At 51.1% G+C, this 12,476-nt stretch overlaps 6 protein-coding genes across 6 annotated transcripts; 4 read left to right on the top strand and 2 right to left on the bottom strand.

The window, feature by feature from the left end:
* Positions 1-1,823, top strand: N7471_003754 (uncharacterized protein; the record flags this gene model as incomplete). Its single annotated transcript, XM_057276474.1, has 5 exons — positions 1-21; positions 61-219; positions 270-598; positions 736-1,326; positions 1,395-1,823. The coding sequence occupies 5 exons, from the start codon at positions 1-3 to the stop codon at positions 1,480-1,482; spliced, it is 1,188 nt and encodes a 395-aa protein (XP_057136084.1). The 3' UTR covers positions 1,483-1,823.
* Positions 1,824-1,976: 153 nt separating this feature from the next.
* N7471_003755 (uncharacterized protein) lies at positions 1,977-3,769 on the bottom strand (the record flags this gene model as incomplete). Its single annotated transcript, XM_057276475.1, has 2 exons — positions 1,977-3,434; positions 3,503-3,769. The coding sequence occupies 2 exons, from the start codon at positions 3,767-3,769 to the stop codon at positions 1,977-1,979; spliced, it is 1,725 nt and encodes a 574-aa protein (XP_057136085.1).
* Positions 3,770-4,137: 368 nt separating this feature from the next.
* On the top strand, positions 4,138-5,769 carry N7471_003756 (phosphatidylserine decarboxylase 1; the record flags this gene model as incomplete). Its single annotated transcript, XM_057276476.1, has 1 exon — positions 4,138-5,769. The coding sequence occupies one exon, from the start codon at positions 4,138-4,140 to the stop codon at positions 5,767-5,769; it is 1,632 nt and encodes a 543-aa protein (XP_057136086.1).
* A 575-nt stretch (positions 5,770-6,344) lies between these two features.
* On the top strand, positions 6,345-8,296 carry N7471_003757 (Auxin Efflux Carrier superfamily; the record flags this gene model as incomplete). Its single annotated transcript, XM_057276477.1, has 4 exons — positions 6,345-6,606; positions 6,668-6,834; positions 6,900-8,134; positions 8,227-8,296. 4 exons carry the CDS (start codon positions 6,345-6,347, stop codon positions 8,294-8,296), a joined length of 1,734 nt encoding a protein of 577 aa, XP_057136087.1.
* Positions 8,297-8,725: 429 nt separating this feature from the next.
* Positions 8,726-9,190, top strand: N7471_003758 (uncharacterized protein; the record flags this gene model as incomplete). Its single annotated transcript, XM_057276478.1, has 1 exon — positions 8,726-9,190. The coding sequence occupies one exon, from the start codon at positions 8,726-8,728 to the stop codon at positions 9,188-9,190; it is 465 nt and encodes a 154-aa protein (XP_057136088.1).
* A 608-nt stretch (positions 9,191-9,798) lies between these two features.
* N7471_003759 (Lipopolysaccharide-modifying protein) lies at positions 9,799-11,954 on the bottom strand (the record flags this gene model as incomplete). Its single annotated transcript, XM_057276479.1, has 2 exons — positions 9,799-10,062; positions 10,117-11,954. The coding sequence occupies 2 exons, from the start codon at positions 11,952-11,954 to the stop codon at positions 9,999-10,001; spliced, it is 1,902 nt and encodes a 633-aa protein (XP_057136089.1). The 3' UTR covers positions 9,799-9,998.
* Between the last annotated feature and the right edge of the window lie 522 nt (positions 11,955-12,476).

Genomic DNA, 12,476 nt, shown 5'->3' on the forward strand with positions numbered 1-12,476 from the left:
ATGATTCTGGTCTGCAGTACTGTTTGTACCATTCACACCCTTTTTTTGCTTCTCTCGTAGTCTGGCTCGGACCGAGGTATACTTTCACCGCCCTTGGTATACGTGTATTCTGCCTTCCCCCGCAACAACAGCAAGGCCAGGCAGTGCCAGTACATAGTTGAACAACTCAAGTATTCATACGCCATGCCTTTGGACACGATATATCTGACCCGTCATGGGGTATGTACTCTATACACATCCATGTGGGCTTGTAGACCTAACTATGACAGCACCGCCTCAACTGGACCATTGACTTCCGCACGGGCACATACAGGTCCCAATTCCCCACGCCGACAGGGAACCCAGCAGACCCTGCGCTGACCTCGCACGGCGTGCATCAGTCACACGAGCTCGCGAAACACATTGTCGACCCTCAATTCCACCCGAAGCCATTCCGTGTCTACTCGAGTCCCTTCTACCGCTGCCTTCAAACAATCCAGCCGTCTGTTGAAGAGCTGAAGAGAATATCAGCCGAGTGTGGAAAGAGCCAGCAAAATGGCGAGCTTGTGTCAATTGATCGGCATGCGGAGTTTGATGTACGAATTGAGAATGGGCTAGGGTAAGTAGTGTACCCTCTCCTTCTACTCATACTTCCTTCTACCCTACCCAATCAATCCAACCGTTTCGCTTTCCCGTCCTGAACAAAAGAAGCACCTTACAAGCAGCTCATGACCAGGAAAGCTAATTGGAATCTAGAGAATGGTTCGGCGCAACAGACTTCTTCGACCACCCGGCCCACCCAACCCCCGAAATAATGTCCACCCACTTCCCAACCCTCCTCAGAGAAGCCACCCAAGCCTACAAACCCTTACTCATCCCCTCAAGACGTGGTGAGACCATCACCCAACTCCACAACCGCCTGGCAACAGCCCTGGAAGGCATAATCGCAGACATCGACGCAGAAGTCTCCGCCCTGGAAGCAGATCTACCACTAGACCAAATAACCAGCAAGTCCGTCCTGATCTGCGCGCATGCTGCACCCCTCATTGCCATGGGACGGGCTCTTACGGGCTGCATGCCAGATGATAGTTCCGAAGAGGACTTTAATGTTTTCACGGCTGGGTTGAGTACTTTTAAAAGGAGGGGGGCTTCTTCTACTGCTAGTGCTAGGCAGAGCGATGATCAGGACGCAAATTCGAGCGAGAGGCCGCTTGCTGAGGGTACGACGTTCATTCGTGCGTCGGGATCCCCGCCGCAGTGGAGGAATGGGCGTGGTGTTGGCGGAGGATGGGATTGTGTTGCGAATGGAGATTGCAGCTTTTTGAGTGGTGGTGCTGAGCGCGGATGGTGAGTGGATTCCTTTCTTTTCTCTCTCCCTTTGGTATTGAGAGAAGATATTAATAAGACTCCGGCAGGCACTTTGATGGCGAAGAATCCTTCAATACGGGTCCTATGGCTCCGTCTTCCGAGCCACCTGCGAATGTAGATGTCGCGAAGTTGTGAGTTGATGATTGGCGCAATCAACTGGGACAATTGCTTGTGGTGAATATAACGAGGGTATCATTGCATCTTTCTGAGGTCATCAAGTACTGGCGACTCGGAAACAATGACCAGAAACCGGTAAGTTGAGCTATCACAGGTTGAGTTGTTATGGCCTATCACTGCAATGCTCAACTGATGCCTCGCAGAATGGCTCTTGTTCTCAACGAGCTTGTGCTAGCCGTATAAGAGAAAGGAAACCTAGACTAAAAATAAGATTTCTTGCTAGATGCCTAGGATTATATATAATGTACATAACAGGAGCATATAGTCCAAAGCAATATGGACAATTGACTTGAACAAGGGGTGGATCGCCTTACTACTTGATCTTGTGGACATGGATATATTCCAGTTATGGGCATCACTTTGGCCCACTTTGAGTTCAATTGTAGAAACTAGATGAAAGGCGCTACCGCTAATAAAGAAATAAAAAAATATACCCCCGGGAGCGGTGTAGATCAGTTCCCTGCTGGACCATGTCCAGACTGTGCATGCGCGGCAGAGACCTCCTCCAATTCAGTCCCTGCATTCCCCGCGCCCTCCGCCACACCTGCGTGAGCCCGTTCGTGCTCCTGGCGCTCCCGCTCCCGCTCCCGTACCTGCTCCTGCTCCTGACGATCCCGCGCCTGACGCTCCTGCTCAGCCAAGAAAGCTTGGTCTGCCGCAGTGCGAGCCTGGACATGCCGCTCACCGAGACCGGGAACTAGGCTTGCAAAAAGAAAAACAAGGGCTCGCTCCGTGCGGCGTATCTGGTCCCAAACATTGAACTCCGCAGCAGCGTCATTGGCTCCAGTTTGAGTGGCTCGATCTGCCGGGCCACCGGCATGGGTGAGGCCCTCGAGATGGCGTTGGAGGGGCCTAATAATCGTTGTCGCAAACTGCCGTGGAACATCGGTCTCAGAAAAGAATGTGACCAGCAAGGCAATGCTGACAAAGATGTAACGCCTCCAGGTGCCAGGGGCGCTGATAAGGTAGCAGAAGAGCCACAAACGGGTGAACAGCCAGATGCGGCGGATGTGTCGTGCCATACCGGCGTGCTCGACATTGTTGCCTTCGCGCTGTTGGTTGTGCATTGCTTGGCGGAGAGCGTTCTGGACTATCGCTGCGTTCTGGTTGGGTGCGTTCTGGTCGGGTGCTTGGGGTGCACGAGGTGCGCCGGTAGCGCCGGGTTCGTTAGCAAGGGCTGTATTGGGCGAAACCGCCCGCTGTGTTGTGGATCGGGATACCAAGTGGTTTTGTGAGACAAAACCACCGTGACCATCTCCCCCTGGCGAGGACAGCATGAAGAACTGCATGGAGCTGGAGCCAGGTTGGAGCGTGTTTGTGGTGTGGGAAGCGGTGAGGGTCTGAGCTAAAACGGTCTGCGAATGCTCTTGCTGCATAAATTCCATTAGACGGGCGCGTTGTTGAGCATCAAGAATACGAGCAACCAGTTCCGCAGCACCGGGTAGAGGAAGTTGTCTCGCATATTGTGCATCTTGAATTTCAAGAAGCTGGTTCCGCGTATGAATGATATTCTCCATGGATGGCATGATACGTCGGTCCAGTTGTCTCTCAATCTCCTCGATGTGACGTTGTAAAGTGATAAGACGCCGAGAGAATTGTGCTCCATCGGCTTCCGGTGCATTTGTAGTTGCTGAGTGTCGGTTAGATGAAGAGGCGTTGACGTATTGATTGAATGTAACGCGCGGAGAAGCTGGAGTGGCACTCATTGTCCTGGGAATGCTAGAGAACGAGGGCAGGCTATCTGTAGTTTCCGAAGGATCAGGGTTGGAGTCCTCAAACAAGGTGTGAGAGGAAGTGGAAGCTTGAGCAGAATTCCCAAGAGGCGAATCTTGCGACATCTCGGAGACAGGGTGTGCTTTTGTGTGTGTTGGCTCAGGTGGCAACACAAGGTGCATACTATGAATACCTTCCTGCAAAAGGAGTCCCATTCAATTAGGACAAAAAGTCATATGGCGCGGGTTGGGAACAAGTTACATACCTCCATAGATGAGACTACTGCTCTGAGTGTTGCGTCATCGACAGTTAGGGGTTTTCCTCGGTAGATGAGCCTCTGGTGTGACGCTTGAGGATTATTTGGAAAGGACCGTTCGATCCGGCCTTTGACCTGTGCGATTGTGGAGGAGAGTGGAATGTTCTCGAGTGTAAACCGGCTTGGAGGGGGTAGAGACTGGCAAAGTATGTGAAGCGTGATTGTGCTCGGTGTCTCTCCCTCTACCATGGGCTGGGATGATGAACCTGTCGCCATCGGTTCAGAACTGTAGTTGTTTGCAAGCTAAAAAGCCTATATGGAGCTGATCTAGTTGATATCTGGCATCAATCGATCGATAAGCGATGTTGACGTTATAGTGCCCTCTGCGAGACTCTATAGCAGATAGGAAGGAAGCGGGGAGAACGGTGCAAGTTGGGGAAGATGCAAAGAGTCACAATCACAGAAATGCTCATTTATAATGAAATATATTTGGATATACAAAGTAGAAAGAAAGACGGACCGTTGCATATCCACGTGCAATTCTGCCGGGCGGTCAATCGGCAACAACATGTTTACCCATTCCGGAAAAAAACGCTCTGGGCTTAGGGGTCGATTTAGCGCTCCAGGCCGATGGATTAAACATTATGGCCAAGCGCCTTTTTACTTCCTCTCCTCTCCTTCACTGCCCTTCCGCTGCCCCTCGGATCGGGGCTGCGTCGATGGAGGTTCTTTCGTTCCGGGCCACGGCCCGCCATAAAGCCAGCCTCCGGCATTTTTCGTCTAAATCATGGAGACAATATCAAAAGGACAATAACTCTGAAAACAACAGAGGAGGATTTGGCTCAAGGCTAGGTTTCGCTCTACGCAATACCAAAGTCGAATGGTATCCTATCCCAGTCGGACTCGGAATCGGTTTGCTAGGGTTGCTGTCTTTCTACAAGTCACAACGTGCGGAACGGGATCGGCTGGCTCGCGATGCAGCCGGCGATGAATGGGAAGATGGAAAACGGCCCCCTCGTCGTCCGAGGATCAGCCTGTCAGGCCCATGGCATGTTCAGATCATGTCCACTCTGCCCCTGAAGGCCATGTCGCGTCTATGGGGTCGCTTCAACGAAATCGAACTTCCTTACTACCTCCGCGTTCCTGGATTCAAACTCTATTCCTGGGCCTTTGGTGTCAACCTCGAGGAGGTTGCCGAGCCCGACCTACACACCTACCCGAATCTGGCGGCATTCTTCTACCGTAAGCTGAAGCCTGGCGTTCGACCATTGGACCCCGACCCTCGTGCTCTTCTGGCTCCCTCCGACGGCCGGATCTTACAATTTGGAATGATCGAGCGGGGCGAGGTTGAACAAGTCAAGGGAATGACATACAGTCTGGATGCCCTCCTAGGATCAGCCACGCCTGCGCACGCCGACCACACCAAGCGGCTCACGGACCAGGGCCGGAAAGAAACCCAAAGGGATGTTGAGAACATGGCTGCGCATGAAGAATTCGCGCGCATGAACGGGATTTCTTACACTCTCCCGAGCCTTCTTTCAGGAGACCCCGGTGTTCCCAAACGTCGTGCTTCATTGGATGCTTCAACCGCATCCAAAGCAACATCGGAACTCCAGGTGCAAGAGGACCTGGCTCGTGGCGATGGGACACCATGGTACGCGCCGAAAACAGCAGCCAACCATGCCTTGTTCTATGTTGTGATCTATCTAGCACCCGGTGACTACCACCGTTTCCACTCCCCCGCTCCCTGGGTGGTCGAGAGCCGCCGCCACTTTGCTGGCGAGCTATACTCGGTTTCACCGTATTTGCAGAAGCATCTACCCGGTCTATTCACTCTCAACGAGCGAGTTGCACTCCTCGGCCGATGGCGGTGGGGTTTCTTCAGTTACACGCCGGTCGGAGCTACCAACGTAGGCTCCATTAAAATCAACTTTGACTCGGAGCTGCGCACGAACAGCCTGTTGACTGATACCGCTGCGGACTTGGCAGCAGCCTTGGCTTCCAAGCGCGGTGAGCAATATCCCGGTTTTGTTGAGGCGACTTATCGCCACGCCAGCCGGACACTTGACGGACATCCACTGCAACGTGGAGAGGAGATGGGCGGGTTCCAACTTGGCAGTTCGATTGTACTTGTGTTCGAGGCTCCGCTTGGAACTCGCAAGTCCGTTGATGCCGGCTGGCCGGAAGATGCCCCGAACGATGGGTGGACTTGGAGTATTGAGAAGGGCCAGCGCATCAAGGTAGGGGAAAAATTGGGCTTTGTGGGTGAGGCGTAAAGTGCATGATGTTGCACAGCCCGGTGCACAGCCGACAGCAGTAGCTTGTTGGGGATATTTTGACCTACATGTTTTGTAGGTCTGTTGTTGCATTATACCAGTCCTTTTCTCCATGTCAGGGCCTTGAGCATTTAGTTTAATCACATTACCTGTTTTTAATTTCGTCAACCATTGAAGTATATCAATGTGCATGTTTCCTAATCCGGCCATCAGCACAGACCAGGTCTTGGCGTGATGCCATCGCCTCCCAAACCTTGGAATGCGTCATTGCTGATTTCAAGGTCTCGCGAGGTCTTACTACCCTGCTATTACGTTGTACAAGATGTACTACCTAGCCCTGGTTATGTAGTAAAGTAATATAACCCAGAAATAGTAGTAGAGGTGGCGTTTAAATAACAAGCATTGCGCCATTCATATGCAGCTTAATGCAATGTAAAAAGATAAGCCAACAGACCTCCACCAAGGAGCTATCAACGTGGGCGAGACTGCCAAGCTTCCATATCTAAATCAAGGCGAATTCTCTCCTTTTTACCTTCTTCACTTCCTGCTTCCCATCTATAATCTTTTCTTGACTGATGGCCATCTTTAACTTGCCCCGATCATTTCAAAATGTCAATGCTATTGCCCAGGCCCCAATAGGCGCCAACGGCTTCTTCATAAGCGCCCATGAAAGCCATCCCCCATTCTTTCAATTAGTGCTGCTCGTCTTTTCAGCTGTGCTGGAAGTTGTCTGCGTCAGCTTCCCTGGTTATATTGCCGCCCGTCAGGGCATTTTTGATGCCGATGCCCAGAAGCTGGTAGCAAACCTCAATGTGACTCTGTTCACCCCCTGCCTCAGTATGGATTCCTTGCTCTCGCCATGCGGTATTTCTATGACATAGCTGATTCCTGTCAACAGTTTTTACCAAATTGGGGTCACAATTAACCGCTGAAAAGGTGACGGACTTGGCTATCATCCCGGTCATTTTTATTGTCCAGACTTTCGTCTCATACTTCTGTTCCTTCGTTGTCGCAAAATGTTGCCGCTTCAAGAAGCGGCAGTCGAATTTCGTGGCTGCCATGGCGGTATGTGGTGGGCCCTGACATTTGAGAGAGTCGAATATCTAGTTCTAACGACCCCTTCTCTGTAGGTCTTTGGCAATTCAAACTCTCTCCCGATATCTCTCGTCATATCGCTTTCGCAGACCCTCAAAGGCCTCCACTGGGACCAGCTCCCAAACGACAACGATGACGAAGTCGCCGCACGCGGCATTCTATACCTGCTTATCTTCCAGCAGCTAGGACAACTTGTGCGCTGGAGTTGGGGATACCACATTCTCTTAGCGCCTAAGGACCGGTACCTCGAGGAGGCCGACGGCGAAGAGAGTGGCCAGTCAATCATCGAGCAGGGCCAGGCGCGGTATAGCGACAACCCGGACCAGACAGATCCAGACGAACCGCTAGTCAGAACACGCAGCTCAGACGATCTACACCATGACCACCACGCAACACACACCGACCGCCGCTTCCAATCCGGCGACCAAACACCCGTGTCAACGCGAGCTTATTCCTACTCGAAGCTGTCTTCCGCCCATTCAGACGACCTCGACTCAGACGATACACCCTCAGTAATTGGACCACCACCTACCGGCCCCTTCCTGCCCCGCCAAAGCTCCCAAGGCGACATCCTCCAATTCCCAGATGTCGAAATCACCGCGCGGGAAGCTCAAGAAGCCGAGAAAACGCGTTTCCAGCGCTGCAAAGCGTGTCTGCGCAAATCGCGAGACCGCCTGAGCCAATGGCGAGAAAAGAAGACTAACGCCCTCCACGCACGCCTCCCACCAAAGGTCCAAAAGGCCCTCGCATCAACCACGCTCGGACTGCGCCGCTTCCTCCATGGCTTATGGGACTTCATGAACCCGCCGCTGTGGGCAATGCTAGTATCAATCGTCGTCGCCTCCGTACCAACGCTCCAGCGCCTCTTCTTCGACGACGGCACCTTCGTTCGCAACTCAGTCACCCGCGCCATCGAGCAGAACGGACAGGTCGCGGTGCCGCTGATCCTGGTCGTGCTTGGCGCGAACCTCGCGCGCAATACAATCCCCGAAGAGGCGCTGGCGGACATGGAACATCCCCGCGACGAACGCAAGCTTATAATCGCTTCACTTGTTGCGCGCATGCTTCTTCCCACTATTATCATGGCTCCAATTTTGGCGCTCATGGCCAAGTTTGTGCCGATTAGCATCCTCGATGACCCGATTTTCATTATTGTCTGCTTCCTGCTTACGGGTGCGCCCTCGGCGTTGCAGTTGGCGCAGATCTGTCAGATCAATAACGTTTATGTTAGCGCTATGTCGAAACTCTTGTTCCAGAGTTATGTTGTCTGGTAAGTCCTTATCCCTCCTATCTATAGAGAACAGACACTCCCTGGTCGTCAATCTCAAGCAGTGATCATTGCTAACATGGCTTTCTTTTCAGGATCCTCCCCTCGACCCTCGTGCTTGTCATGTGCGCTTTGGAGGTCGTCGAGTGGGCCGCCTCTTCGTAGACTATTTGCTTTGCGCCTAACCTGAACAACGAAGCTAGTTTTTTCTCTCTTGTCTTGTTTTTTTTTCTTTCGGGGTTTCTGTATTCACTCTGTTTGGACATTCTTGTAATTACCCATTCCTTTTTCTCTTTGGGGGAATTGGCGTTACCTAAGGCATCATTCCTTGTGCACGGATTGTACTTTCTCAACCCATGGACCTATGGTGTTTCCTATTTCTATGGAATAATGTATCTTTCTTTGCTACGGCGTTTGTTGGGACAACTCCCTTGATGAGGACCTGTATGATAAAAACGATTAATCATACAACTGACTACATATGTACATCTACACCTTAAATTCTTGACACATGCATGAGAAAGCACCCCGCATCAACACAGCAATCCACTCCCATATCCACAAGAAATCTAAACCCACCAAACCGCCATCAAAATGGCAAAGTCAACATCAGATATCTTCATGAGCATAAAACCCGAGCACATGCAAAACATAGCCTCAGGGTCCAAAAACCACGAATACCGCAGCTATCTTCTCCCGCCAAGCATCCAGCACATCTGGTTCTACACCACCAGCCCTATCAAACGAATCGAATACGTTGCCCGTATCTCTCCGGGTAAAATCCCCGGAGAAGTTCCTGACAACGGAGGTATCGGCAATGCGGAGTTCAATGCCGGGTTGAAAGATTCCAAGTACGGATATGAGATTCTCACGCTGTGGAGGTTGAAGATGCCCGTTAGCTTGGAGAAGGCCCTTGGTGAGGGGTTCTTGAAGGGTGCACCGCAGAAGTATTGTTGGGTTTCTTTGTGTTTCTTGGAGAGGTTTCTGTTGGATGAGCAGGATTTATTGTTTTCAAGGACGGTGGATGGTGTGCAGTTTAGGGAGGATGAAGTTCAGTAGAATAGACTGAATTTGGCGAGTTAAGCATCTACTTCTGCTTCTTTTAGGAAGTTCCACGCTTAGGAAACTTGTACGCTTAACTTCACTTGAAAAGCTATATGTCCATTTGTTTCTGACCCCTAGCTTGGATACTCATCTCCAAAGGAAGCTATTAGTGCGTCTCTCTGCGGCTTTTAATTCGGATAGTGGTGTAGAAACTGAGATATACATCTAAAGAGTTTATTAAATAACATGCAAGTAGCCAGGCAACGACACAACTCCATCAGTCAGTTCACTCTCCTCGAATTATATTTAGGTCGTAACCCGTCCGCAGACTAAACAGCCGTAGCAGGGACAATTGAAGACCGACCCATGGCAGCATAGGCATTCACCCATCCAGCTTGAATCTAAGCCCAGAGGAAAGAAACCAATTGCTGCAGACTGTCCTTTCGCAACAGTTCAAGCTTATTTGGACCTGGCATCATTGTCAACTAGGCCAGTTCCCGGTTGACCGCCACTAGAGTCCTCGAGCACACCGTATCCAGCCAAGTGTCGAACTGGGTCATTCGACGTACGACCGCAGACCATTATGTAGCTCTTGGTACAGAAGCGGGGACTCATAGACATCAATTCCGTGAAACCTGGCGTTTAGACCGCAGGCAATGGAAATCCGCGCATGTTGTATAGCAGTGGTCCATGAGATGGCCACTTTGGCGATTTAGGGACGTAGTGGCACTGGTGCCTAGGATTCAGATTGGTTCAAGTACCCATCGACCGCTTCCGTAGGGCTTTTGTTAGAAAGCCGACTCTGGTAGATAGACTTCATCTTCTACAGGGCTTCTACAATAGAAATCCCAGGGTTCTCTCTCTGGTCATCTTGCACACGGGCGTACCTTCAAGTTCACGTTAGCAGAGTCAACATTGAACAGATGCTCCATCAAACTTACTCCAAGAAAAGTCGAAACATGTAAACGTCTATATCATCATTTCTGATCGTCCTGCTCGCCCAAGATTGGCCCTCTTCACCGATGGATCGAGCAATCTGCTGACCTTCAGGATCTTCCTCGAAAAACCGTATCAACTCAGGAATCTCATTCCCGTCTTTGTTAATCGGCACGTAGTGAACCCATGGGACTAAAACATCCTCATGCCACTCCCGAAAGAAGGTCAGCTTGAATGGAACACTCTTGCTGCGCATGAAGGCGTAAAACCTCCCACTGTAAGCGTGACCATCCATATCTAACAGATACCGGTATTTCCAGGCCTCGTTCGCAGGGTCTGGTTCCGCGATATCGTCGAAAAACACTTGCTCGTCATGGCAGTCCTCGTCACAATCCACGATCTCTATAAAATGGGCATTGAAGTATCCGTCGATCTGGGATCGATTTGCTATTTGGACATCCCAGCCTTCACTGCGGCCCGAAATACAGCTTGAATCGCTCTTTGGGTGCATGAGATACTGGGGCGATTGTGGATGAGTCAGGTTTCCGATGATACGCTGACGTTGCAGGTTATGCCAGGTGCCGTTCCGACTATGTCCTCCAGTGGTTTTTCCGCGCCAGTATAGCTGGTGTTTCTTGTTCTCCCATTCAACTGAGCTTTCTGCATCGAACTTTGACATGCCTTCGTAATAATACGGCGAAGGAACTGCGATGTCCTGGAATGAAGACGGACGGGACATCGAAAACATCGGGACCAGCTCATTTGTCACCTTGAAAGAGTTTGGGTGATCAAAAACTCCCAGCCGATGACGCAGCGACGGGCTGTTGCACATGTCACTAGCGGCAGTTTGGTTAAATATAAAGCCCAAAGGACCCACTGCGTAAGCACTTGAGTTGTCTGGCGCGTTACTATCCAGCGCCCTGGCAGGCGTGTCTAGTGGGCATGAAAGCCGCGAGTAGAGCCAGGTCTCTTGACGCTCGATGTTGTTGAATCTGGTCGTCGAGACCGGCACTGGTGGGATAGGGTCATGCACATCGCCCGGCGAAAATATGTTCAACAACGACAAGTTACCATTCAGCCGAGCGTGAGCTGCATAGCCTTTAGTGATCAGCATGTGCAGCTCCTCGTGCGGAACTACCACTCGCGGTTCGTCGTGTACATTGAATTCCATGTTCATGTCCGGTAACCATTGTGAGAACTTGTCAAGAATCTTCATTGTTGCATCTCTCTGGAATCCCCCCTGGCCATTACCCAAATGGATAGCTCTACCGTCGCGAATGGCAATGCCCATGACATGATTATGATACCCAAGATCCTCTCTCACACGAGAACGAATCGTACTAGGTGCAAGTCCCCAGAAAGGTAGCAAAGTATGATATATCGTATCGAATTCATCGATCAAGACCGTGTTTCGCGACATCGCAAACGCATACCACTCATCGAAGTGGGGAGGCGGTGGCATCTTATATCGTCGTCGATATTCCGCCACTGCTTCGTCCAATGACTTTGACTGGTGCCCCAATGTTTTGTTAAGAACCTGCTTGGCATCATAGACAAGCCGAGCGACTGGATGTTGGCAGGCACGTTCGTCGGTGGGAGTCAAATAAAGCAGCGGATTCGAGAACATATACCAAAGAACAAGTATAGCCGCTATTGCCAGCCCAGGGATAGTAAAGGTTCTCTTGGTATTTTGGGAGTAATAGTACTGAGACTTCTGTCGAGCCCCTTGAAGGAGCTGGTATTGCTGTTCCCTCCATGTCCCTGAACGAATGGCTTCAACCATAGTCAAGACGCCAAGTTGCAGTGATTGCACCCAAGATCGAACGCAACGAACCGGCTGCATCTTGAGGGAGTACTATAGCCAATTGTAAAGATGCGCAATATCTCCGCAATTAAAGATGCATGAAAAAAATAAAATAAAGGAGAAATTATAGCCGCGGAACGCGAAAACGCGAACTTGGGCCATTGGGGCCGGTGGGTGGGCCCGGTGACCGGGGATCGACTCGGCCATCTGAGAATGACCAGGATGTTCGGAGAAAAAGTACAATGGAGCCGCTAGGAAGTTGGGCCTCATTGAAATTTTCATGGCATGTCTCAACGGTCCTTGAATCCTTCCAAGGGTCAGAGCCGTGGGGGCTTCAAATGACAATGTTGTCCGAGGTCACCTCAGGGCTGCCCCAGACTACATATCAAGCAAAGAGCCGCCATTTGAGGCTCCGGGGATTGTCGATATCGTCCCAAATTTGACCGGCTTGGACACGAGACCTCTTTCTCGTCAATTAGAATTCTTTGCGGGGTACGGCTTACTCCGTGGCTGGTTAGCTCTTTTCCAATAAACTGTGCGCCATTTCCCTCCCGTTGCCCC

Source organism: Penicillium samsonianum, assembly GCF_028829775.1.
Source record: "Penicillium samsonianum strain IBT 33392 chromosome Unknown utg000003l_segment0_segment0, whole genome shotgun sequence".
NCBI classification, from domain to species: domain Eukaryota; kingdom Fungi; phylum Ascomycota; class Eurotiomycetes; order Eurotiales; family Aspergillaceae; genus Penicillium; species Penicillium samsonianum.